Genomic DNA, 25000 nt, shown 5'->3' on the forward strand with positions numbered 1-25000 from the left:
AGCATTAGCTAGTGTTGGTTCTAATGGGTTACCCATTGCTACGCCGTTAACCTGTTTATATACCTTCTTGTTGAACATAAAAAAACAACCCATTACAGCCAGTGATTACAACTGATTAAACTGTAGTTTAGGGATTACTGGTCATTTTTTACAAAATGTGTATTTATCTATATATTAATATTTTGCTGCCTGTTTAACATATATATAGCGTAATACGTAATTCTATTGTACTTTATTACTTCATTGATTTTAAATGATATAACACATATTCCCATTATAGATGGGTTGTTGAATCTCCGAAACTAGTCGCAACTAATAAAGGTGCTCTTCATTCAAGCTCTGGTTTTGATATTTATTATATTACACACACACACACAGATATATATATATATATATATATATATATATATATATATATATATATATATATATATATATATATATATATATATATATATATATATATATATATATATATATATAAATGTTTACATAAATGCAGGTGCTACTTGGGCTCATTTTCTCAGCAACAATAGAGACGAATATTACTGGAGGCTGGAGTATACGCACATCACTCAAACATTTCTATTGCACACGCTCTTACTCTCGTCCATTATGTTGATTGTCTAGTTTTTTGCAGAAGAGTCCATGGGCTGTTTTTTACCATAAAATTTCCAAAGAAAGAGTCATAAACTACGGAATAAATGAAATGGAATTAGACATTTTTACATTATCTAATTCCATTTAAATGGCATTAGATATTTTCATATCTAATTCCATAGATAATAATAACAACAACAAATTATTATAATAATAATAATATTATTATAGTTTTATTACTTTTTATTATTATCTCATCTTCTCATCATCATCCTGTCTATCAATATATCAACTGCATGATAAAAAGCAGGCCTTTTCTTTTCCTTTTTGTAAACCTCTGCTATTTTCTTCAGACTTTCTAAATTCTCGTCCAACTTCTCAAGCTCTCTCAACTCGACGTTAAAGAGTAAGCCCTCATTATTCGCGAAGCTCCTAATGTTCCTACTACACACCTTAATGCATATATTTGCCCTCGACCTCTGGCATTTGCCTGAATCCTTTTGTTTCTCTCTCTCTCTCTCTCTCTCTCTCTCTCTCTCTCTCTCTCTCTCTCTCTCTCTCTCTAGTGAAAATCTGTGACAGTGGAGGTCGCTTGGTATAATGATTTAACAAAACTCAGAAATATTGCAAAGTGGTGCTTTTGCAGAATCTTGTAAATTGTGTTATTGTCAACATTTGTGTATGTTTATTGCATCATATTACGATCTTCCAGAGCATTAGCGTCATATTTTCAGAGTATGACTATTTCCACAGCAATTTAAAAAGTTTCATTTGACTCGGAGGAAATATAGGGGCACCAGTTGTCCCTTTCAACTACTTCTAAATCCGGGACAAATCCACTGGAAATGTAAAATATCCTCTAGTATCTTGGCAGTTTGGTACACTTCTTGGTAAGTCTTATAAGATTAGGTTGCTAGTGTCTCGTGATTGAAACGGTCAAAGCCACCACTTTCATGAATGCATAAACTTTTTGATAAATCGGTCTCCTAATGATTAAGAATCTTGTTCTTAACTTAATTTAAACATTCAATACAGTACACTTTTTTTTAGTGTACTAAACATTATATAAGGTACTTTTAAAAACCAAGAACTAAACAGATATGCATTTGTTTTCTGTCATTGATAATGCAGTGTAGAGTCCCAAAACCTATATTTCACACTGTAATTAAAACGTTCTCTGACGCAGTTCTGCGAAAATTCCCTCAGTCGATACTATCATCTCTGGCAATCACACTGAACGTTACAGCACTTAATGCAGCATTTATGCAGGAGACGCAATGCAAAACCTTCCATTAACGAGGCTCTGCTCATCTGAAAATCACTTTAGATAATGAGAACGTACTCAGATTGAGAGAAGGTACGCAGGAAAAAAAAACAAAGTCTGAATCTGCGTAACTTCACAATGTTACAGTCAAACTGATTAGGATCTCTCATATCTGTTAAAGGTTGCGTGAATGAAACGTCGATTTAGTGAGAGTTGGACCAGGATGGCAATTAAAGAAGCATTTACTTTGATGATGACTGCTTAGCTTTCAAAAGTTAAATGAAGAGCCTCTGCTTAGTACTTATTGTTAAGGCTTACCCATGGTCTTGGATGCTCAATTGGATGAGGTTATGATGTCATATTGTGTATATGGTGTTAGTGTGACGTGTGACCTACTATATAAATCATCCTTCTGAGTTTCATCAAAAGTCCAGGTCTTTCTACATGTTTCTTGAGAGTAAGGGTATGGCACAATTTTAACTGGAGCAATAGCTGGTATATTGCCAGCATGCCAGAGAACCTTTAGCAATGAATGTAACTCATATTCTCGAGTGAACTAAAATTGCTTAGAGATTTCATACTGAATAAACGCCTCCTGCTGGAGAGGTTTGGAGCAAACTTCTTGTAGGAATATAAAAATATTTTACTTCACTGGTTTTATCATCGGTTTCCTCTCGTTTTAAACATTTTCATTTTAAAAAGTATTTTTGTTTTTAGAAATAAAAAAAAATACGTTTTCATAAAGAAAAAGTGCAACACCCGCCGATGCTTCATGAGGTCTCTGCCGTCAAGGGTATTTTCCTGGTACTGATTATATATTCCGCAATAAATTTGCCCATGTACGGTAAACTTAAAAGCATCCAATGCACCCCAGGTTTGAATTTTGTTTGTGGGTAATCACCAATGATTTAAAAGATTACTCCATATCCTGACCAGTTTGTAGTGACTGTGCCTTAGTTACAGATGTGAGTTTGTGACATGTTTTATTGTAGTCTGTTTTTTTTTTTTTTTTTCACCGTTTGCTAAACAAGGCACTGTCCTTAACGGGAACGTTTCCGTACGTGTGGTAGCACTGAAAATCTCGCTTCCCCCAGGTCGGCGTTTTACAGCATGAGAGTAGAGCAGATGGAACGGCAGCTGGCGTCTCTTACGGGTCTAGTTCAGAAGGCTTTACACACCGGGGTAGGGGGGTCGCCCCGCCCTGAGCATATCCCTCTAGCGCCTCCTCCTGCTGTTGTGGCTGCAGCTGCTGTGGCTAACAGCACTCGAGATCCACCGCCAACGACCAGGGCCTCGAACGACTTTCTCCAAGTGCCATCGACAACTTCATCCTACAAAAGCTCCGGTGAGTCACTGCATGGATTTCACGCTCTGATTTGTTTTGGTCGAGATATCACAATGACATTTATTGCAATTCATATGAAAATCTTTCCCAAAAATGGATATAAATGAGTCATATTTGTCATTAGTATATAGTTCATAGACTAACTTCAGTAAATCTGAAATTATGCTTATATATATATGAAAGACGATTAGTTGTAGCAAGCTGTGAGACAATGTAGGATATTTGGTAGAAAATAAAATAAATTAAGAGGCATTTTGTAAGGAAAGTACCCTTCTACCAACGAGGATGTCCAGGTGAACTGACATTTAATAATTTTGGAAAATGTTCGTAGTTCATGAAAAGCTTTATATTTTATTACTATTTGCTTTAATAGAGTACTGCCACATAATACATTATATATGACAATATAGAGTTTTACAATTTATGCGTAGGTACGAATTACATTTATTTCTTAGGAAGTAGAAGATGAAATTATTTTCCTGTTGATAAAATCAATTTCCCAATTTCATTGATGACTTTGTTCGAGGTTTTTCAAAGATTATAATCACATACACAACAGTCTACATAAAACGTAGTAAATGTTCTCCAGTTGTAGTATTTTTGGCTTGTTATAATTTCATGAATGATCAATAGCTTAACGCATGACTGAGTCTTCAAATAGTAGAGGCTAATTTAAATAATATCCTTTTAATGTGGGAGATCTCTGTCAAATGCTTTTGAACTGGCATTCCTGTCTAAATGTTAATCAAATTTATGTACTTTTATGTGGGATGCAACCAAAAGAGGCTTCCTCTTTATACGTTTGATTGGTATTGTAATAATCGACAGAACGTGATGCAAGATATTAACAAAGTTGTTAGACCTGTAGATGTATCTTTTGGGTGTTGAGTGCCTTATAACAGTTGTTCTAGGAAGTGGCGAAAATCAGTGTGTGTATCCCCTCTAATGCATGGTAAATACGACAGGAGTATCTCGTTAAAGAGCATTCATAAAACAAACTACACTTCCGAACTCTTCTGTGTTACATTTTAGTAAAGACCCAGGGATGAATGGCAAGGTCTTCGTGAAGTGTAGGGATGTACTTATTTAAGCTTTCTCTTGCAAAAGAAAACATTTTTGTTTTATGTAAGCAATGTGTTGGTTCCAAATGAATGAGGGTTCCTCTATTTTTTAACAATTCAGTGAAAAGGGGTTAAGGGAATATGTATACAGTATATAATATATATTATATATATATATATATATATATATATATATATATATATATATATATATATATATATATATATATATATTATATATATATATATTATATATATATTAATGGGCTTAGTTTCTGTACAAATATCACATAGAATATATTTTCATAAGTTTTAAGGCCCTCAGTATCACCAGATAAAATGTTCTCTGCAGTAATTAGCATTTTTATTAGTTTTTAAAAGCTTGTAAAAAGATTTCGACTCAAATTCTTCTCCGTATTTTATTTTGTCTGTGGGGCTGGTGGTGGGGGGGTGAGGGAGGAGAGGTTTTTACAAATTTGTGTGGGTAAATGCAGTAAACAAAAATCGTATACATTACTGATTGTATTTCCATACATTTAAGTTTTGTTTCAATAAACCTCATAAATTTCCATGTTAATATTACTGAAACTTAGATATCGATTACAAAATATCTGTAGCTAGTAAAATATAATTTTTTCTCCAAATTTCTCTTGATGCCGTTTGATAGTGCGAAAGTAGGAAAATTTAAAACGTTCTCAACCTGAAGAATTTATACTTAAATCAGAACCGCAGCAGAATTTAAGCTCGTAACTACTCAAATAAGGTACGGAGTAAGAGTAATATTGATGCGAACACGTATGATGTGACCCTCCTATTGATGGAATAGATGCTTAAGCTTTACTCAGACTTTACAATCCTTAATTTTCGTTCTTAGAAGGCAACACTTTGTAACATAACCTCATCTCTTTGTTCGTTCAGAGCGTCCAGTACGATTATGATACAGAACTTCGCTCTTTCTTTTGGAACAAAAAGCTGACTTATGTATGAAAAGCTGCTTGAGACTTTCAAGATGCTTTAGTTATGAAGAGCGCATGGAGAAAATGATTCGGAATTCTTACGGCAATAAAACTTACATGAAGGCTACTGTTATTAAGCGTACCTGTGGCTAGAATAGACACAGGTTTATTCTCTCTCTCTCTCTCTCTCTCTCTCTCTCTCTCTCTCTTAAAACAGTCTCAACTCGTCTCCGCCAAACCAGTATTGATTAATTTTCATAAGCAAGTGGCAAAAACGACTTTTAACTGACAGCTCTCTATATTAAAAATGAAAAATAAAAATCTCCTGACATATCAAGTTGTGACGTTTCTGTCTCACAAAAATATTCCCTTTTGTCATCGAGACAACTTTATTTTTAATTGAAATTTAAACGAGTTTTCTCTCCTATTAGTTCCATTAAACATTTATGGATATATTTCGACCTGAATAATGAAAATATAACATTTAGTCCCACGTTCTTAGCTTTTCCGTCTATCTGGCACGTTCCTTCTTAAAAGCGAAGTGAGAACTGCCAGAAGGTTATAATGCTGTCTGTCGTAAGTAAATACATGGGAAAATTAAATGAAATAGTTTCATTTCACTGCGTCGTACCGTGCTGAACTGACCTGTAGATGACCGTGTGGAAATGCTTGTCGGATGGTTTAATTTACGAAGAGGTTTTAATATTTTAGGCCACAATGGAAGGTAGTCTATGATAGAATACGAAAGCTATAAAAATCTCATATGTAGTCCGAAGTTGTTTCAAATGTAGTCATGAGTGCGGTTCGAAAATAATAATACTGTAATGAAGTGCAGAAGATAAAATGAAATCAAACGCACAATTATAGTCTTGAAGATAGTGGACGATCATTCTCTAAAACACTAACTGTCGTATACAAGTATAAAAAAAATCATTATATAACGTCCATAGCCTCGTGCTGCCTGACATTACCATTTGACATACTCATCACATCATCTGGCATGCCTCTCACACTGCCGGACAAATTCCACACAAGGTCTAACATACCCTCTCGATGTGAGGCTGCAGAGATCTAATACATACCCTTCTGTTCGATGTGAGGCTGCAAAAATCTAAGCATACCCTCTCGATGATAAATACTGCAGGAGATCTAACATACCCACTCTGCGAAAGATAAGAGGGCTGCAGAATCTAACGTTAATCATTTCTCGATGTGAGGCTGCAGAGATCTTAAAAATACCCTTGCGATGAAGAGGCTGCAGAGATCCTAACGTAAAATCTCGATGTGAGGCTTATCAGAGATCTAACGTACCCTATATATGTATAGGCTGCAGAGATCTAACGTACCCTCATTCGATGTGAGGCTGCAGAGATCTAACATACCCTCTCGATGTGAGGCTGCAGAGATCTAACGTACCCTCTCGATGTGAGGCTGCAGAGATCTAACGTACCCTCTCGATGTGAGGCTGCAGAGATCTAACATACCCTCTCGATGTGAGGCTGCAGAGATCTAACATACCCTCTCGATGTGAGGCTGCAGAGATCTAACATACCCTCTCGATGTGAGGCTGCAGAGATCTAACGTACCCTCTCGATGTGAGGCTGCAGAGATCTAACGTACCCTCTCGATGTGAGGCTGCAGAGATCTAACGTACCCTCTCGATGTGAGGCTGCAGAGATCTAACGTACCCTCTCGATGTGAACAATAGGAAATTACGACTGAGTACTGCAGAGATCCCTAAAAACTTATTAATCACCATACTCGATTAGAATATGTTTGAGGTATGTTAAACAAGAAATATTCTAACGTACCCCCTCAAATAACGAACTGTTTCCTGGCTTAACAGAGAACAAACATTATTTATCCTCTCGATGTTAATCCTGACTGGTGGCTAAATGAAACAATGTTTTTAAGAAATATTAAATATTTATTTTTAAATTCAAAAATTTATAATTAGAGGCTGCAGAAAAATGTACTAACATAACCCTTAATTCATTCTGATGTGAGGCTGAAACAAAACTAATTCAGAAAAAATACCCTCTCAGAATTTAAGGCTGCAGAAAATTTAAACTATCAAGACTTACCCTCTGAAAAGAAAATCTTAATAAATGAAAATTAAATCAAGATGCTGCAGAAATATAAAATACCATCACAAACATAAAAAAAAATGTGAAAATGCAGAGATTAAAACACAAGAACCCAAAAATACACAAAATATTAATCAGATGTGAGGCAAAATGCAGAGATACTAACATAAGTAATATTCCATTACTCGATGTGAGGCTGCAGAGATCTAACATACCCTCTCGATGTGAGGCTGCAGCATTCTGTTCGTCTGAGTTTCATCACACTGATTAGCTGGTGCTCGCTAAAAAATAATATGAGCGTCGTGCTTTTCCCTTGATAAATACATGGAAAGAGATAGTGAACCAGACAGGTCAGTCTCATGAGTTTCAAACAGATTTGTTTGTGTTACATGATTCCACTTTTGCTGCTGGAAAAATAAGAGGGCTCCCATCATCCAAAACTTTGAATGCAATCTTACAAAACATGATGTACCTGTTAACGTTAATCATTTCTCGTTGCGTGCGAGCGCCAGTTGACGTCGTCTTAAAAATCCTTTGCTATGAAGAATTTTAGTCTCGGCTATCTCTGTATATCCTCTTCAGCTTTGTGGAAAATCATATTTCCAAACTGGCCTACTTAACTTATCAAAGGATATATATATAACTGATATATATATATATATATATATATATATTTAAATCATATATATATCTGATAAACTAAATATCTTAAATAATCAATAATCATTACCCAAACCAGGATAAAAGAAGATTAAATTATTATAATAATGTTCTTCCTGGTCTTCATGAATATAATATTATTTATGATGAAGCTAAGATTTCAACTAGCCAGCCCAATATATATATATATATATATATATGAGACTATATATATATATATATATATATATATATTTATATATATATATATATATATATATATATATATATATATATATATATATATATATATATATATATATATATATATATATATATATATATATATATATATATATATAGGTTTGCGCAGATGTATAGAGAGACAATCTCGATAGATTATTATTACCAATAGCTCTTCTATGATGTATTACTCATATGTAAAATAGAAGGGCATCATTTTGACGTTTGTATTCTCGACACAGGTATATTGCTATATATTATACTGATATAAAAACTTACGTAGGTGAAAATAAAAACTCATCTCTTAATGTAGGCTTAACGATCTCTCTCTCTCTCTCTCTCTCTCTGCTTAAACCCCAGCACTGAAGAATCCCTTTTTACTTCGTTCCCTCCTCTTTAACAGTTTAACCCCTCCTCCTCCTCTTCCTCTTACAATTCACTTCATTATCCGTCTTCTTCCACTACCTGTGTCCATAGAACCGTCGAGGTATACATTTTCAGTCCGCCCCAATTCTTCCTCATCCTCTCCTACCATCTGGGTAATGGTTCCCTACTGTCCGTCTGCTTTCTCACCTCTCAGTACCTCCGAGCCTTCTTTGAACGATCTCCCCCGCTCTTATATCTACGTCAGCCTCTTTGTTTATGTCCTGCCTCTTGAGTAAACCTGATGCTTTTTTGTGTTTAGTAATTAACGAGATGGATATATTTCATTGCATCTCTGCTGATTCCTCATCAACAGTGTATTTTCTTGATTCAAAATATTTAAATCCAAGCAATTTTTAAAAATTCTTATTAGAATTTTCTGTTTTGTTCTGCATAAGGGGGTCTGTTAGACGCCATGCCTAATATAACTGGGAGTTGTTTTATAGCAATAGAGTCTACGCCTTTGTGACTTGCGGAGATATTTTGCTTACTTGTGGATTGGTAAAAAGTACAACACTTCAAAGATTATTCTGCTGCATTTTCACAAATAAGCAACGAGGATTAATGGTTATTTACAAATTAATGGGCTTTTCCCCACACACTTAAAGATGCAAGTGTATTATATATATATATATATATATATATATATATATATATATATATATATATATATATATATATATATATATATATATATACATATATATGTATATATGTATATATATATATATATATATACACACACATATATACATACCTTCATAAAACTAGAGGTACAAAGGCGTTCCTTCAGGGTATCCCTAATCACTCTCTAATTGCACAAAAGTTTATTACAGTAGGCCGAGGCAAGATTGGTAATTTTCTTCAGCCTTTGTTCATCAATATATGTTAGGCTAGGAGAAAGGATGCCTCTCTCTCTCTCTCTCTCTCTCTCTCTCTCTCTCTCTCTCTCTCTCTCTCTCTCTCTCTCTCTCTCTCTCTCTTTACCCATTAGGTAATATAATCCATGCGGAATCAGATGACGTTTAACTAAGCAATGTCGGATTGTTTACTGAGCCTAATATCTCTGAACATGGAAATAGCCGGAGCGAATGAAACCCAGTAAACCATATACCTTTGTAAGACCAAAGGCTTATTAATTACTTATACTGATTAAAAAATACTCATTGTAGCATGAGTCTTGAAATGTAGAGAAAAATCCACAGTTATGTATATGTACATTTATTTAAAGATCTGTACAGAAAGCTTTCGGGGAGCTGTTTGATTTCCCGAAAGCTTTCTGTACAGATTTATCTTTAAATATATGTACATATACATAACTGTGAATTTGCTGGTCCAATATACTGATTATTACTGAGAAATAGTAAAATAATAATATGAAATGAAACCACAAGTCAGTATTTGTAATCTTGGCTTTTCCAATTTTTGGGCAGGTTACCATCAGTAAATGTCTTTGCATAAGTGAGCCAATTTGAGCACAAAAGAGGTTTTAGGAGGAAATTTACAGTATATGGGAATAATTATTACAGCCCCATGAAATGTGCAAGGATAACGCAGGCTTTAAATGACGTTATAGTAACAGTAAATCATGTGGAGTCTCAGCTCTCTTAATACCCAGTTGGTATGCTACATAGTGTTTCAGAGAATCTTATGAGGATCAGTAAACGATGATTGTGACAATATATTAATGAATATAAATATACCTTCCCAGTTCCTACGATGTGTTTAGCTTTTAAAAGTAGGGCTATGACTTACTTCGAATTAATAAAAGAAGCCACAGAAGCTTGAGGAGAAATATGATGGGTAGACAGTGTAACAATTATCTGGCTGTGACCATTGGGCAAGATCAGTGAATGCAAAAGTTTCTGAATGCATTGAATGTTAATACCATAGAGCGCTTTACAGAAACGCGTACGAAGAAAATATAACTCAAGGAAGTGTGAAAGGAAGGATAAGAAAGAATGGCTGCCTTTAGAGAATCAGTGGAGAAATACACATCAAAATTTCATTATCCAGAAGACTCAGCTCGCAAACTCTGCTATGATGTAAAACTAAATAGCTTCACAAATGGTGATGACTTGCACGGGGAAGAGACTTAATTATATGGACTAGAACTGGTAATCAGCTAGGATTTGAGAATGAATGAGAGATAATATTGAAAAGTACAGAGGTCGAGGCTAATTGAATGGGACGAGATTCGATAATGGAGTCCGCTGATATTGGAGAGAGAGTTTGGACTGGCGCTGAATTGTGATGAAAAGGTATGACAGACTATTAGCATAGATCATTATATCGTAATGAAGGACTGCCCCAGCATTTCATTTGAATATAATTCTGGGTCTTGTGTCTCAGAAGTCTTGTGATGCTGATCAGAATGAACTGCTCATCTTCCTATTGTGCTGAAATTTTTCTTATTGTAATGAAGACCCATTGAGTGCCAAATAAGCTTAAAGGCTTGAGTTAATCATTTTCTTCAAAATGTTAAAATTTGTGTATGTGACGACACTCTTTAACAGGCAGCATCATTTTGTGTTTGGTCCTAAGTGACTATGATTCAGTATTTAGGACGTGAAGCTTGCCTGAAATGCGGATATCTTTAACTTTTCTCTTTTGTTACCATGATCAAGTCCAGATATGCTACTGGAATATTTGCCACAGGAATTATTATTACACGAGAAGTCGGTGAGCGTCGAGCCACTCCGCATAGTGTGCAAATAAAATAAAATTTTGTTCGAATGTAAGTCTCATCTTAAGTGGTTGGCCCGAATCGAAAAGGCTGTTTGTTTCTGATTTAGAAGCTCGTTGAAATCATTCAGATGTCAAAAATCTGTCTGGCATCAGTGAAGTAGGTTTTTTGATCACATAAGGTCTTGTTGCTGTGCGAAAGTAAATCGCTTGCATACACCATCAAAACTGCTCAGGATATATATAAATTTGTCCGCTTTACATAGAGAGAAAACTCAGATATCAAATGAACGAGTTACTACATAATTCATCGTGCGCTGATTTCATCTGATGCTCCTTGGTAATATTCACAATGCGCTCAATGTTTATGTTAGCTTCATGCCAACAGGTTCCGATTCCCTGTTTTACCATTGAGGGATGCTGTTTTCCCGAAGAGATGTCTTTAGCATTCCGGGAATTTTAAAATATACAGTATATATAAAAAAATTGTAGTTTGTGGTTGTCTTACACAGCCTGAGCATCTTCGTTTCATATTCTGTTCAGCACCAAAGCCCATTCGTCGCATTAAGCTTAAAAGTAAGGTAGTCTTGCTTGCATCTTCATGGTTGATTTTGGTTTTCGAATATGCTGCAATTATATCTTACAATGCTATGCTCCATAGGAATAATCTGCTATTATCACTTTTCGCTGTTGTTTATAATTTATTTGGTAAAAAGACACCAACAGATTCTATATTTACATTTATCCGTTATTTGTTTTAGGTGTAACTTATTTACCACTTTAGTATACTTTTTTTAGATATCTAAATGTACTTTTCACTTGTTCCGTCAGAAGTAATGTATGTTGTCAACCCTGCTGCTGCTAATGCTACTTCTATACCGATACACCGACCATTACTGATAACAGTCACGATAATTTTATACACTGACATTATGACATTAGTGCAAAAGTCATTAAGACAAAAAAATAACTGCGTAATAACTGAAAGAAGGTCATAAGATGCTTCGATAGAATAACTTTTCTTAGAAGCCTTAATGGAAACCGAATTATTGTTATTGGATAGGGAGGGTAAACGGATGTATGCAAGGCATTTATGGCCAAATTCCTAGCACAGCACAGGGAAGAAGATGGTCTGTTATATGCAAAGAGATGTAGTTATCAAATGTATAAGATCACCTTGGATGCAGCAACATAATAGTTGACAGAAATAATGGTCTACGGAGACTTGTGAAAGAGTTTGCAACTGAATGTAAGACGACGATGTCAACACTAAATCTGAGTGTGAGTGAGGTTTTTAAGGAAATGGAAGACGGTTGCTGTGAAGAATGTTGAGTTGGAAGTTTGGGGGGAAGGAATCTGAGAGTAAAAGTTATTAACTATGATGATATGACGAAATGAGGCGTAGAGTAGGTAAGACGAGAAAAGCGGATAATTAGCAAAGGTTGTGAATATAAGACGAAATTCATGAATTAATAATACAGATATATGAAGAGACAGTTGAACCAAAAAGTTTTTGTGGAAGAAATGCTTTGTAGTTAATTTCATATGAAGCTTAGAGTCTGTTTGCACGACACATCTGTAAGTCGGGTGTACATGGAGGAAGATATAGTTCCAGTAGAGTATAATAAAGATTTTTATATTGGAGAAAAGATAGAGCAGAGTTCGTTGAAAGCGATAAGATTAAGTAGAATTAATGGAGTCGGAATGATTGATGAAAACTGATTAAACTTTAAAAGCCTTCGTGCGGCTGGGATGAAGGAGATCAAGAAGACGTAGGGATAATGGAAGCAAAAAGGCTGATATTCACGTATCTTTCATTTACGTCTAGGAAAATAAATTTTACGTTTAAATACTTTTTTTTTCTGGCGGTGTAGGAGTTTTTTCTGTTTATACGACTGAACACATACATAAATAAGAATATCGAGACAAGCATAGATAAAAAAAAGGGGGTTTAAGAAAGCATAAAAGCAAATGCGTACTATTTAGAAATTTAGAAATTGATGTTATATTATTGGGAGTTATAACATGACGTAAATGTTGCTTCTTTGAATGGTGCTGAAATGATACAGCTGTGAATTTTTTTTTTTTTTTTTTTAATTCAGTCAGAATAAGCAGTTTTCACTTTCCTCTTTCACTATCTAGAAGCAACAGCTTGTTGAGGAAGAGGCTTCTTGCCGAAAATATAATTTTTTTCGGGTTAGGTAGTCTGAATTATGAAAGAAAAAATGCAAGAAGAGGGAGATGTTTTTTGATACATAAGGAAGCGTTAGAGTTTAAAAAAAAAAAGTAGAATTACGGAGTAACAGGCATACAGGACAATTTAGGACACGGGCCAAGTTCATATTAAATACCTCTACAATGAGGAAAATAATTTAGAAAAAACTTTCACTAGAAGAAGCGGAAAGTTTTCATAATGACGACTGGCTGAATGTATTTTGATGAAAATAAAAAGAAGCAAGTTCTGGGCGACTCTCCAATGATCAGTTTGCAGTGGCGAAAAATCGCCATGACTTCATCAGTACTTTCGTTATCTGTTCGTTAGTTTTATGTAATCCTTTTGACAGGCAGGAAAAGAGACAGTCGGAATCATAAGCTCAAATGCTATAGCGAATTTATGCCTCCATAAATCCGCAATATTTTTGTCATTTCTTCATGGACAATTAGCACATTCTAATGTTCATTTGCGCGTGTTATCTTCAAAGAGATATAATTAACACTGTATGGCAAATTTTATCATTTGTTTTGAGATAAAATCTGTTTCTTTTTCTGGGACATTACACCGGGAAATTTGTTGTCAGATATTAATGGTCATTGTGGAAACAGCATCAGTATGAAATATTTTTTTATCTTTAAGGACCATGATTAAATGAAAGGTAAAATCAGCCTTCAAAAACGAAAAGAACGGTAATCGAATATTCTGATGGGTCTGCATCAGACACGTATGGCATCAGCTAAGGGTTCCATTCTCCTAGATTATATCCCACTTTAAGTAGCTAATGACCTTGTGACCTTAATTCTTGTTCCGTGTCCAGTTCGCATTCCTTGTCCCGGATTCAGGTAACTAATAGCCCAGAGACCCAGTCCAGGGGACCGTCGTCTCCTAACATTTTAGCCATGTTATGACTAGGTGCGCCTGCGCGGTCTCGCTGGTGCGCGTCCAATTCAGAAAACATATTGCCTTTCAAACTCTCTCTCTCTCTCTCTCTCTCTCTCTCTCTCTCTCTCTCTCTCTCTCTCTCTCTCATACACATACATACATAATCATACACATGTATATGGTCTGTGATTTGCAAAATATAGTCAGAGCATGTGACTGAATGATTTTAAATAAAGCCAGCATCCTCTAAAATATAAATGCATTCATTTTGTGTACGCTCCCTTTATGTGTTTCAAGTGGAAAAATGCTCTCTCTCTCTCTCTCTCTCTCTCTCTCTCTCTCTCTCTCTCTCTCTCTCTCTCTCTCTCTCGTTACCATGGAAGGACGACAGCGAAATGACTTTTCGCTGAAGATCCGGTCCTTTGGCAGGCAAAGTCCATGAAAACAAGGAAGTGAAGCATAAACATCGCCTGGGCGTAAAAACGGCGCGCGACGAACTAGCATGTGCCCTTCCAAATGCCTGCTGAATCATCTAACGATAATCGTTACAGCAGAGGCCTCACAGGCCTGACGTGCGAGAGAACACGGCCGATAATGATTTCTTGCCACTTGTTTTGACGAGCTTCTGAGCACCGCTCCCGGCAGCTCCGGCAGGTGTGGGCAACCTGGAAAGGTTAGACGTCGCCGGGTGGGAAGTATTTGACGACGGCATATCAACTTTAAACTTGCAAGGAAACTTTTCTGTCCACTAACTTTGAAGATGACCGCCTCCTATTCCTCACACACCCTCCCCCCCTCCCTTCCCTCTCTCTCCCCACCACCATCCTCCAACCCCGCCTTCGCCAACTCTTCTGCTCAAAGTGTTTGCATAGGTTTACCTGGCATTAAGGGGAACAAATTTTGAAATGCTGTAATCATTCGTGGTGCTCTGCTTAGGCGAGGAAATGTGGCGAATTTCATTTTCTGAGCTTTGGCTGACGGTAAAGACTAGTTTCTTGGGCACTTATTTCTTGCCAGTTCTTAACTTCTTCTGGATTGTTGGTGTTAGAGAGGTTCCAATTGTTACCGTGAACATCACTTAGCCTGCAGCTTTATGTTCATATTCTTTAGCTGCTAGTCAAAATGTATTGAAGGGTATCAATTTGAAGATTCTGAATACGTTGTAGCATACTCAATGTTTTCTAGCAATGTCTTAATTTATTATTGCAATTATTATCTTATCTTACATCATTTTAGAAAAATTAGCGAGTAAGGCCTATATTTAACAATTATTAGACACGAATATAAAGATTAAGCATCGTTAATATTTCTTGATCAGTTGCACAGTGCCAATTGATAACTTTATTTTCTCGTTTATGCAACTTTTCCCTTTAGATGGATAAATGTATATACTCTGATTGTGCACAGGAAAGCGAAGTATTAAACATGGACACAGGCACAAAACGTAATGCACACGAAAGCATATGCACATGTGTCAACGCCTGGGTGCGCTTCGCGAGCTCCTCGTCTGAAGACCGAGAACGAACAAGGACGAATAATAAAGGGAATATCGCAACGCCAGAAGAAGCACTACGCAAGCGTACAATTCCTCTTAAAAGATGCACACAGTCTCACATTCGAAAGTGTAATTGAAACAATTTATGAAAATTAAAGAATAAAAATGGAAGAATCGATGAAGAAACCAGTCTGCAGTGCAAAGTCAAACACCAAATTTAACATGAAAATTAGATTAGGAAAAGTCGAATACATATAGCATTTCACATATCAAGAGTAGAGGCGTTAACGTATGAAAACCTTCAACAATACTTTTTTTTTTTAATTCTTCATGAAGTTCTGTCACTTATACCCGCGTTACCTTCTTATATTACAAATGTTAGGTCTCAAATATAGCTTAACATCAAAACCACTCTACTCGGGAATACCCTCAACACAAGGGGAATTATAGCCTAATTGACAAAGGTATCTTCCGTCGGCGAGTAGTTAGTTCGACTGTTTATCATTATATCTAAACAAGAGGAAACACGCACACGCATATATATATATATATATATATATATATATATATATATATATATATATATATATATATATATATATATATATATATATATATATATATATATATATATATATGTGTGTGTGTGTGTGTGTGTGTGTGTGTGTGTTTTTATACAGGGAAAGAGAGAGAGACAAACAGACAGAGAAATTATAATTTGCAACTTTCTTGGTACTAACATTCGAGTTAAAGACAGATACAGTGGCGTTGTTGATTGAGACAGTTGGATGAAAGCCTCTAATTTTCAATGCTTTAGTAAATAGATTAAGAGACAGAAAAGTATACTTTCAATAAGACATAGCAAGAAGAGAGATAGGTATGATTATTGTCTCTCTCTCTCTCTCTCTCTCTCTCTCTCTCTCTCTCTGTCACGCATGAAGCATCTCTTTCTCTCAGCTTCCTTTGACCTATACTAATATGCATTCCATCCACTCTGGTTTTCCACGGCCGCATAAAATCTCCTCCCACTTCGTTACCAATTTAACTTCGAGTTTACACGTGAAATCATATCATACACTGGTATAAGCAAATTGTGGGTGATAAATTTTCCCAACCCGATTTGATTCCAATGCGAGGGAGAAAGATGAAACGATTTGGGTATGCTCCCTTTAAACTCCTTGTCCCTCTAAGCACGTACGCAGTAAAATATGCATCTGACTGACAGTCGACTGTCGTAGGTCGCATATTGTGTGTTAAAGGGCATGGTGCTAACGTCCTTATCCCAGTTTACATTTTGGAACCCCACCACGGCTCCCTTCAAGGGATAACGGCGCGCAGGTGATACGTATTCTTTTCTTTTCTAACTTTCTTTCATCTTTTGAAACCATTTAACTTTTCTACTGACTGACAATGACTATCGTTTTGTGCCTTATGGAGGCTGGTTAAAGAGAGAGACATTCGCCAAAGTTTTATAATCTATACGGGATTACACCGTGAACCTATTTGTAATTTATCACTGCAGTTTTCCATACCGTTCCTTTAATTACAAAGGAAGTTAATCGGCCTGCAAAATTGCATTTCAATTCCAATTTCAATACCTTAATTTGAAGATGGCGCCATTTCGTTTTATCCTGACTAATATCCATGGAGTCAATTAGAGGAATAACGAAACCAGATTCAGAAGATTAGGAACTAATATGCAAATTGGCAAAGGAATTAGGGGATAAAGCCTCGAGAAGTCATGGGACTAAGCAATACATTATTTATTAGCGATAAAAGTCATTTAACTTATTTGGATGAACCTAAATCCTTCCAGACTTCGTGACGGCCAATCGGGATTAAAAACTTACACTTAAAAGTTGAGGGTTTAGGCCTTGGCGATACCGGATAGTCTATAGTTTATTGATCAGTAGTAATTGTGGGAATGGTTTACTTGTATTTTATTCTAACTCGTATTCGTTGATTTCCATTTTTTTTTTTTTTTTTGTAAGAGCAGTTTTCAAATGAACAAATTTGATTATTCACACAGTCTTTCTCCTAAACATCATCTATCTTTTCAGAAATTTCTGTTTTGCTGGTTGCCGATGCTGTTATGTATTGTTGAGTAAGGTAGTTCCCCAATCATATTTAGGGAGTTATTTTGCTTTTAGATTAAAATGACAGATCGCATCTCAGCTTTGTAAACTTTGGTTGCAGAAAACTCCCAGAGAGAGAGAGAGAGAGAGAGAGAGAGAGAGAGAGAGAGAGAGAGAGAGAGAGAGAGAGAGAGAGAGAGAGAGAAATTTCCCGGTAATTATATGTATATGTTGTAAATGTAAAAATTGTAAAAGGAATTAACTTATTGTGAACACTTTAAGACTGCTGGATGGATGCTTGTGATATGGAAAGGATATTATTGATTCACCTGCATTAAAAGTAGTGGGAGTAATGACTTCAAAATAAAAGTTAAGACCAATGAAGTCAGCTACAATAGGTATGATCACTTTGCAAACAAAAATTTTCTTTTAATGTAAATCTTTTATACGAAATGAGTAAATCACCATTTTGCAACCCAGGTTAGTGGTATATTCAAGATAGCAGAGCCCATGATGTAACTCTTGGAAATATTGTAAAAAAAATGTCCTTTCGTAGCGTTAAGAATGCTGACTATAAAACTGATGATAACTCTAACAATTAACAGAACATATGAGAAGACTTCAGGAATACATGAATAAAAGCATACTTCCAATATTTGCCTTAATAGTTTCAGTTACAGGATGATCTTCAGAGGAAAAACGAAAAAGTTACTGGTAAAACAGAATAGTTTCCATCTGGGTGAAAGGAACAGAACCAGCTCTTGTGACTGTGCCAAAGAGGATTTGATGATCCAGTAGCTGCTCAAAAAACCATGAACTCTTGCTAGCACAAGGCCATCCTAATCTAGGAACAACGACATAATGACTTTATGAGAAGACAAAGAAAGTGAGGTTGACCCACAGGACTTTATGGTCGACCTCAGAGTCTGCCAGACGCCTGGAAAACGTCGAGAGGGCAAACTATATATTCCCTTTAGTTTCTGGGGGCATCGCCAAGCGCCGTGGCGTAAGAGATCAGGAATAGAATTCCTACTCTGAAATCCCTTTTGGTATTCACCAGTGGAATTATGAATCTGTGTTGTCTTGAAAATTTGACAAATAGAAAATTTGAGACGTCAGTGAACTTCGAAACAAGAAATTTTCAGAAACGAAAATGGAAATCAAACGCTAGAAATATAACATTTGAAAATATTTCAGAATATATTATTTCAGATTATAATTTCAGTCTTGCGTCCATCATTTATTATATCTAAACCTTTGATATAATATTTGCCTTTTTAAAGTACAGCTAGAAGAACTAGTCCTTGTGTGCTTTTTACACATCTGTTTAAAAAATTTCTTTTTAAAAGGTTTTATATCTATGATAGCCATGAGCACAATATGCTGCACCATATCCCGCGGAAATGAACGTTTTACGCCATCTCTTCATGTTGTCAATGTTTTCGTGTCAAACATACCGGTTATGAGAAATCTAAAACATTTCTTGTTAGTTGACGATTACTGCTGTTGATGCCGTTATTGCTTATCTATAACATTTCTTGACAATGCACTTTTACACTTAAAATATAGAAGAAATAACAATATATTGTTCCATTGTCAGCCAAACAGAGGTATATAAACATCTGCTTCAGAAAGTTTCGTGCCAACGAGAACATTTTATATGCAAGAGCCACTTCTGTTGTTAGGTTATCATCTATAGTATGTACGTCTGTAACGCTCCAGTTGTCCTGTAATTTTGTCATTTACATCATTCTTAAAAAATACATGCGTAGACATACTTTTACCTGGCCATTTTTAAACTTTGTAACTCAATAACTCAACCATATCAAGTTATCTCATGGCCACTCGAAATGGCCGCAAAAGAGACTCACGTTTGTGGAAACGTCGTTGCAAAAATTATGGTTTGTATCCTTGTAGAACATTACTCTTGTTTGTGGACTCTTCTTTCTTACTCTAGTTGAAATTTGTTTCAAATTAATTTCAGAGAAGGGCCTTGTACTGGATCACAAAATCTTTACTAACACCAATACAGTAGTTAAAACTTCGAAAGGGATTTTGTTAAAAGAGAGAGCTTTCGTGTTACTTGTCTGGAACGAAGCGCCATTTAGAACATTTGCAAATGAAAAGTTTATGGATATGCAGAGAGCCGTTTGAAATGATTCAACCGTTACTAAATGATTTATTTCATTTCGTATACTGTAAGCCTGTTATCTACAATACAAACCATGAATAAAGATACCAACATACAAATGACATTTATCACTCCTAATCTGATCTGAAATATGTAGATGCTGATTTTAAATAGTAAGTAATGGTTCAAATAAGAAATAATTCAAATATATTCCTTCTTATCGTAACGAAAATTGCAAATATTAGAGATTCATATGACGTGTAAAAAAAAAAAAAAAAAAAGAATCACACTAACCTGAATAAATCCGTGCTTAAGCTACTCACGAGGATCCGAGCGTTCTGGAAGGTACGCCAGGACGATGGCAACGGAATAATCCGCTTGAGTTTCCATTAACAATCAACAAATGTAAACGTATAGAGAGCGTAAGCCATTTTTTACAAGGAGCAGAGAAAATTCTTGGAGAGTTAATCTGCTTGTGCACGTTAGTATCCCTGTTTCTTTTTTTTGGGTTTTGGAAGAAAAGTCGAAAGGAAAACCGGTGAGCCGACAGAATAATTCCGAGTTAAGAGAAGTACGTTGAAAAATATCTCGTTTATGAACGCTGCATAAGATACAATATTGAGGGCAAAATCGCATTTGTTTCTTACATATTTTTGATTCAACATCCAGCGTTAATCCTCAGAGTCATCCCTATCAAAGAATAAATAGAAGATCTAGAATAGTGGAAAATTCAAATCGTAATAGGCGATTATATAATTTTTACTAAATATTAAATACATACACAAATTATGGAGAGCTCTGTCCTTTATTGTGTCTCGCAAGTTAGTTAGGATTGTCTGATCATGATTTGGATGTTGTTCCCGACTGTTTTGAAAATTACGGTCTTTATGAATTCTGTAAGGAGTTCATAACGCTGGTTTTTCATATACAAATTTGATATTAATTTCCAGGCTCGTCACTATGGTAAAACGATTAAAAGATCTAAATGATTACTGCAATAAATAACGAAAGCTGAAAGCCTTGATAGGTATTTATATACATAAGCGGATTTTGTAGCTTCCTCTCTTTGCATTTGTTTCATAATCTGTTACTCTATTCTAAATCAAGAGCGCAGTGGACTAATTAGGTGTACAATGAATTGTACAATTACACGTCCTCTGGTGCACCTACACATACATATTTCCGGTTAAACATTTCACAGTTCTCTGATATCTACATCAGTCCGTATTTGACTTATGTTCCTTGTCGTTATTGATCATTTTAGCTGGCTTTGTGGTAATACTCCTTTGAGGAGATAGTAAGAGCTGCATTTGAGCAGGAAATGATAGCACCCGTTATTATCTAAGGAGAGAACTTAGGATGGACAGGGCTCCAAAACCCACAACCTCCTAGGAAAAAAAGGGGGGATAGCAGTTAGCCCTTAATCAGGGAATTTCACCTGGTGATCTGATCATTGTGGGTTATGTGCAGTGAAGAGGGGCGGGGAACACTGAGGACTTGAGAAGAAATCGTGTTTCCGAGGATATCCAGTGACGAATTTCGGAAGGTGGACGATGCATTGGGTAATGGACTAACAGGTCATCCACTTTTTGCTCCAATCTCTGACTGAGAGGGGTAATATCCTTGGAATGTTTTTGGAAATGGTTGGAAGTCTGACGTCTGAAACGTTTAAACACCACATAGCAGATAGCAATGCATTCCTCTGATTATCGTGAACAGACCTAATTTCTTTACCTAGGCGCCGATTAGGCCGCCAGAATGAGTTCAGGGAGAACTCAGCTGGATGAGCTGTGACGTCTTTCCGCCAGTGCAATAAGCAACTGGTAGTATGATATTTCTACGTGTTCATATCTGTTGGTCATGCTGATGTACCTTTATCAGAGATTCTTTGGTTTCCGTCCTTTTATCTCATCAGCGCTGTGGTTTTCTTGACGACTGGCCTTTCAATGGCTCTTGAATAGATTTCTTCCCGACCGCCTCATTGCAAACATACGCACATATACACACTAATACGCAGCCACACGCCTATACTCTTTTCATCAGTTTTCATTGCAACGCCAGCGAGCTTGTATGTACTTTTTTTTTTTTAGTGATGAACTGTTTTATAAGAACGTGGAATAAAGACAAGAAGTCTATCGTTAAATATTTTCAAAGTTAACTCTCATTAATGTAATTTTCTATATTTTATCCTTTTTAGATTTACTGACTAATTTCCTAAAAGTATATACAATCTATGAAAAGTACAACGGATAAGAAGAAAGAAATTAACAAATGAACTCTGTAGAAATAGATAGAGAAATAGCCAGGAATATAATTTTGTGTCATGACGATATTATTCGACGAGAAAGATAAATTTGCCAAATGGGATTTTCATGTAAAGGGGAATTAATCTCTAAAAATAAAAGTATACTTCATTATAACTATTCATATAATTATTTGACACCACCAACTGCGGAAAACTTCATGATATTTTCCTTGCGCAAAAGCATTGCAATGTAGAACAATTTTAATTGCTACACTCTTCTCTAATTGTTATGGTTAAATCCAGTTATATCTCTATTGACTCAAATCAAGAGATAACAATTAGTTCACTCCATTTTGTATTCAAGAGCTTCAGTAAGAATAAAGCAATATCAAATAAGGTAGTGTTGGAATTTGAAAACGAATTTTTGCAATGTCGATATATATATATATATATATATATATATATATATATATATATATATATATATATATATATATATATATATATATATAATGTGTGTGTGTGTGTGTGTGTGTGTGTGTGTGTGTGTGTGTGTATTTGCGAACAGAGTTACAGCCACGATTGAAAAATGAAACAATGAGATGCCAAGTACTTTCGTCTTATGACCATGACGTGGTCATCAAGATTTTACCTTTTCGTGATTTAAATCAAACATTATATATATATATATATATATATATATATATATATATATATATATATATATATATATATATATATATATTATATATACTGTACATATATATATATATATACGTATATATTTATATACTATATATAGCATATTTATATATATACCTATATATATAAAATACATACACATATTCATTTATGTTGGTATCTAGTAATATGTGTATATTTATCACTGCACAATTCAGCACTGATTTCCCTATCGCACCTGTATATAAAAGCGTGGTATATTCATTTATATATATCTATAATATGTATTAAATATATATATATATATATATATATATATATATATATATATATATATATATATATATATATATATATATATAATGTATAATTATTGGGTTCTAAGCAAGCTATTTCACTGAAAAGATAGGTACGAGAACTTTAGTTTGGCATGTGGTAGCTACGGAATAACCTTTAAAATGAAACTGTGTTGCTAATTTGAAGTTGGATGACGGCCTGTTTCCTCATAAGAAGCATTAATTTGTCTGCATAAGCCAGTTTCTATGATGACGAATGCAATAAGAAACAGTATTTGAAAGCAAAAATTGTTATTAGGATGTAGCTCCATAAGAATAGTTTTATATGTCCATGTCCTATTTTGAACTTTTTGAGGATTTTCGAGGTTTTCAGAAATGGGTCGCAATAGAGCAGAATTAGTGCTGAGACTGAATCAAAGCAAATTAGCTGTGGGTTCTGGGAGGAGAAAGTCGCTTGCAGTTTAATGTTCCAGTGAATAATATGTAGCATGTTTTTCGTAGTAAGCAATTTGCAGCCTTTATACCACGATCAAAATCTTGAAGACTGTATTCATGATTCAGTGATTCTCCTTTTATATTTGAACTACTTTGGTACACTGGGTCTAAATTTCTAATGATTAACCGCTGTGACAACAGACATCTCAGACTAAAATCAGTAGGTTCTTTTTTTCTTTTCAAGTTAAGCTTTGAAAGTCGTTTGGTTTTGGATCTTATAAAGTTCCTGGGGGTGACAATAAGTATTTCTTAATGTATTCGTATTGTCGGGGACTCAGTGATTATACTTTTCTGTTTTTCTGTCTTTAATTGAGTGTAAAAATTGAATGTTGATTGGTTTACTTATTTTATTTTTATTTTTATAAATAGCAGATCCATACAAAGTGAAAGTGAATGGACAAATGTAGAAATATAGAGACTTCAAACCAATTCATTTTTCACTGACTTGTTTGGATTTGTTACAGAGCAAGATTCGTATTCTGTGTTAGACCTTAGCAATAGCTCTGTTTTGGAAACGTTATGTCTGAGGTACCATTGCCTGGAAAAGAAGCGGAAGCTGGAGACAAGTTGTTATATATGACGACAATAAGGGATGAACAGTGTAAATAGATTTTTTTTAGAAACTGGTCGACATTAGAGTATAGAGAAACGAGGATTATTAACTCATTATTAGACGTAGCAATTCCCAGACCAAAACGTTGGAGGAGGCAGTTGAAAGTGACTGGTGTGAGAGGGGCGCACATAGTGATAGAATGAGATCAGTAGATCTACCCTTCTTCAAGATGACATATTTTTCATAGAGTTAATAAGAATCACAATGTTTTCAGACGACACTTTCCTACGACCAGACACAAAGCCGCCAAAATTAGGAAAGGGTAGAGGTATGGTAGCCGATAAATAACTTTTCCTTCATTTTTTGCGTTTTTTGAACTTTTTTTCAATAAACATGCTTTCTCATTTCCTTTAGTTAAGTTTTGCAAGATATATTACCTTTCATTTTTTGGCACGATACACACGCACGCAGACAAGTACACACGGACGAGATGCATATTTGGGTGTATTTTCGTATACATTCTACTCTCACAGGCACGAACATTTACAGATTTATATATACAGATTATGTATATATATATATATATATATATATATATATATATATATATATATATATATATATATATA

General features: G+C 35.1%; 1 protein-coding gene across 2 annotated transcripts in view; it reads left to right on the forward strand.

Moving 5' to 3' along the window:
• Nucleotides 1-25000, forward strand: part of LOC136849036 (coiled-coil domain-containing protein AGAP005037-like) — a 926632-nt gene that overhangs the window by 689054 nt on the left and 212578 nt on the right. For both annotated transcript variants that reach the window (XM_067121927.1, XM_067121928.1), the window contains 2 exons: nucleotides 2959-3209; nucleotides 24646-24699. In XM_067121927.1, coding sequence (XP_066978028.1) covers nucleotides 2959-3209; nucleotides 24646-24699 — 305 coding nt within the window. The remainder of the gene's footprint in view (nucleotides 1-2958; nucleotides 3210-24645; nucleotides 24700-25000) is intronic.

This window comes from Macrobrachium rosenbergii, chromosome 20, assembly GCF_040412425.1.
Source record: "Macrobrachium rosenbergii isolate ZJJX-2024 chromosome 20, ASM4041242v1, whole genome shotgun sequence".
NCBI lineage: Eukaryota > Metazoa > Arthropoda > Malacostraca > Decapoda > Palaemonidae > Macrobrachium > Macrobrachium rosenbergii.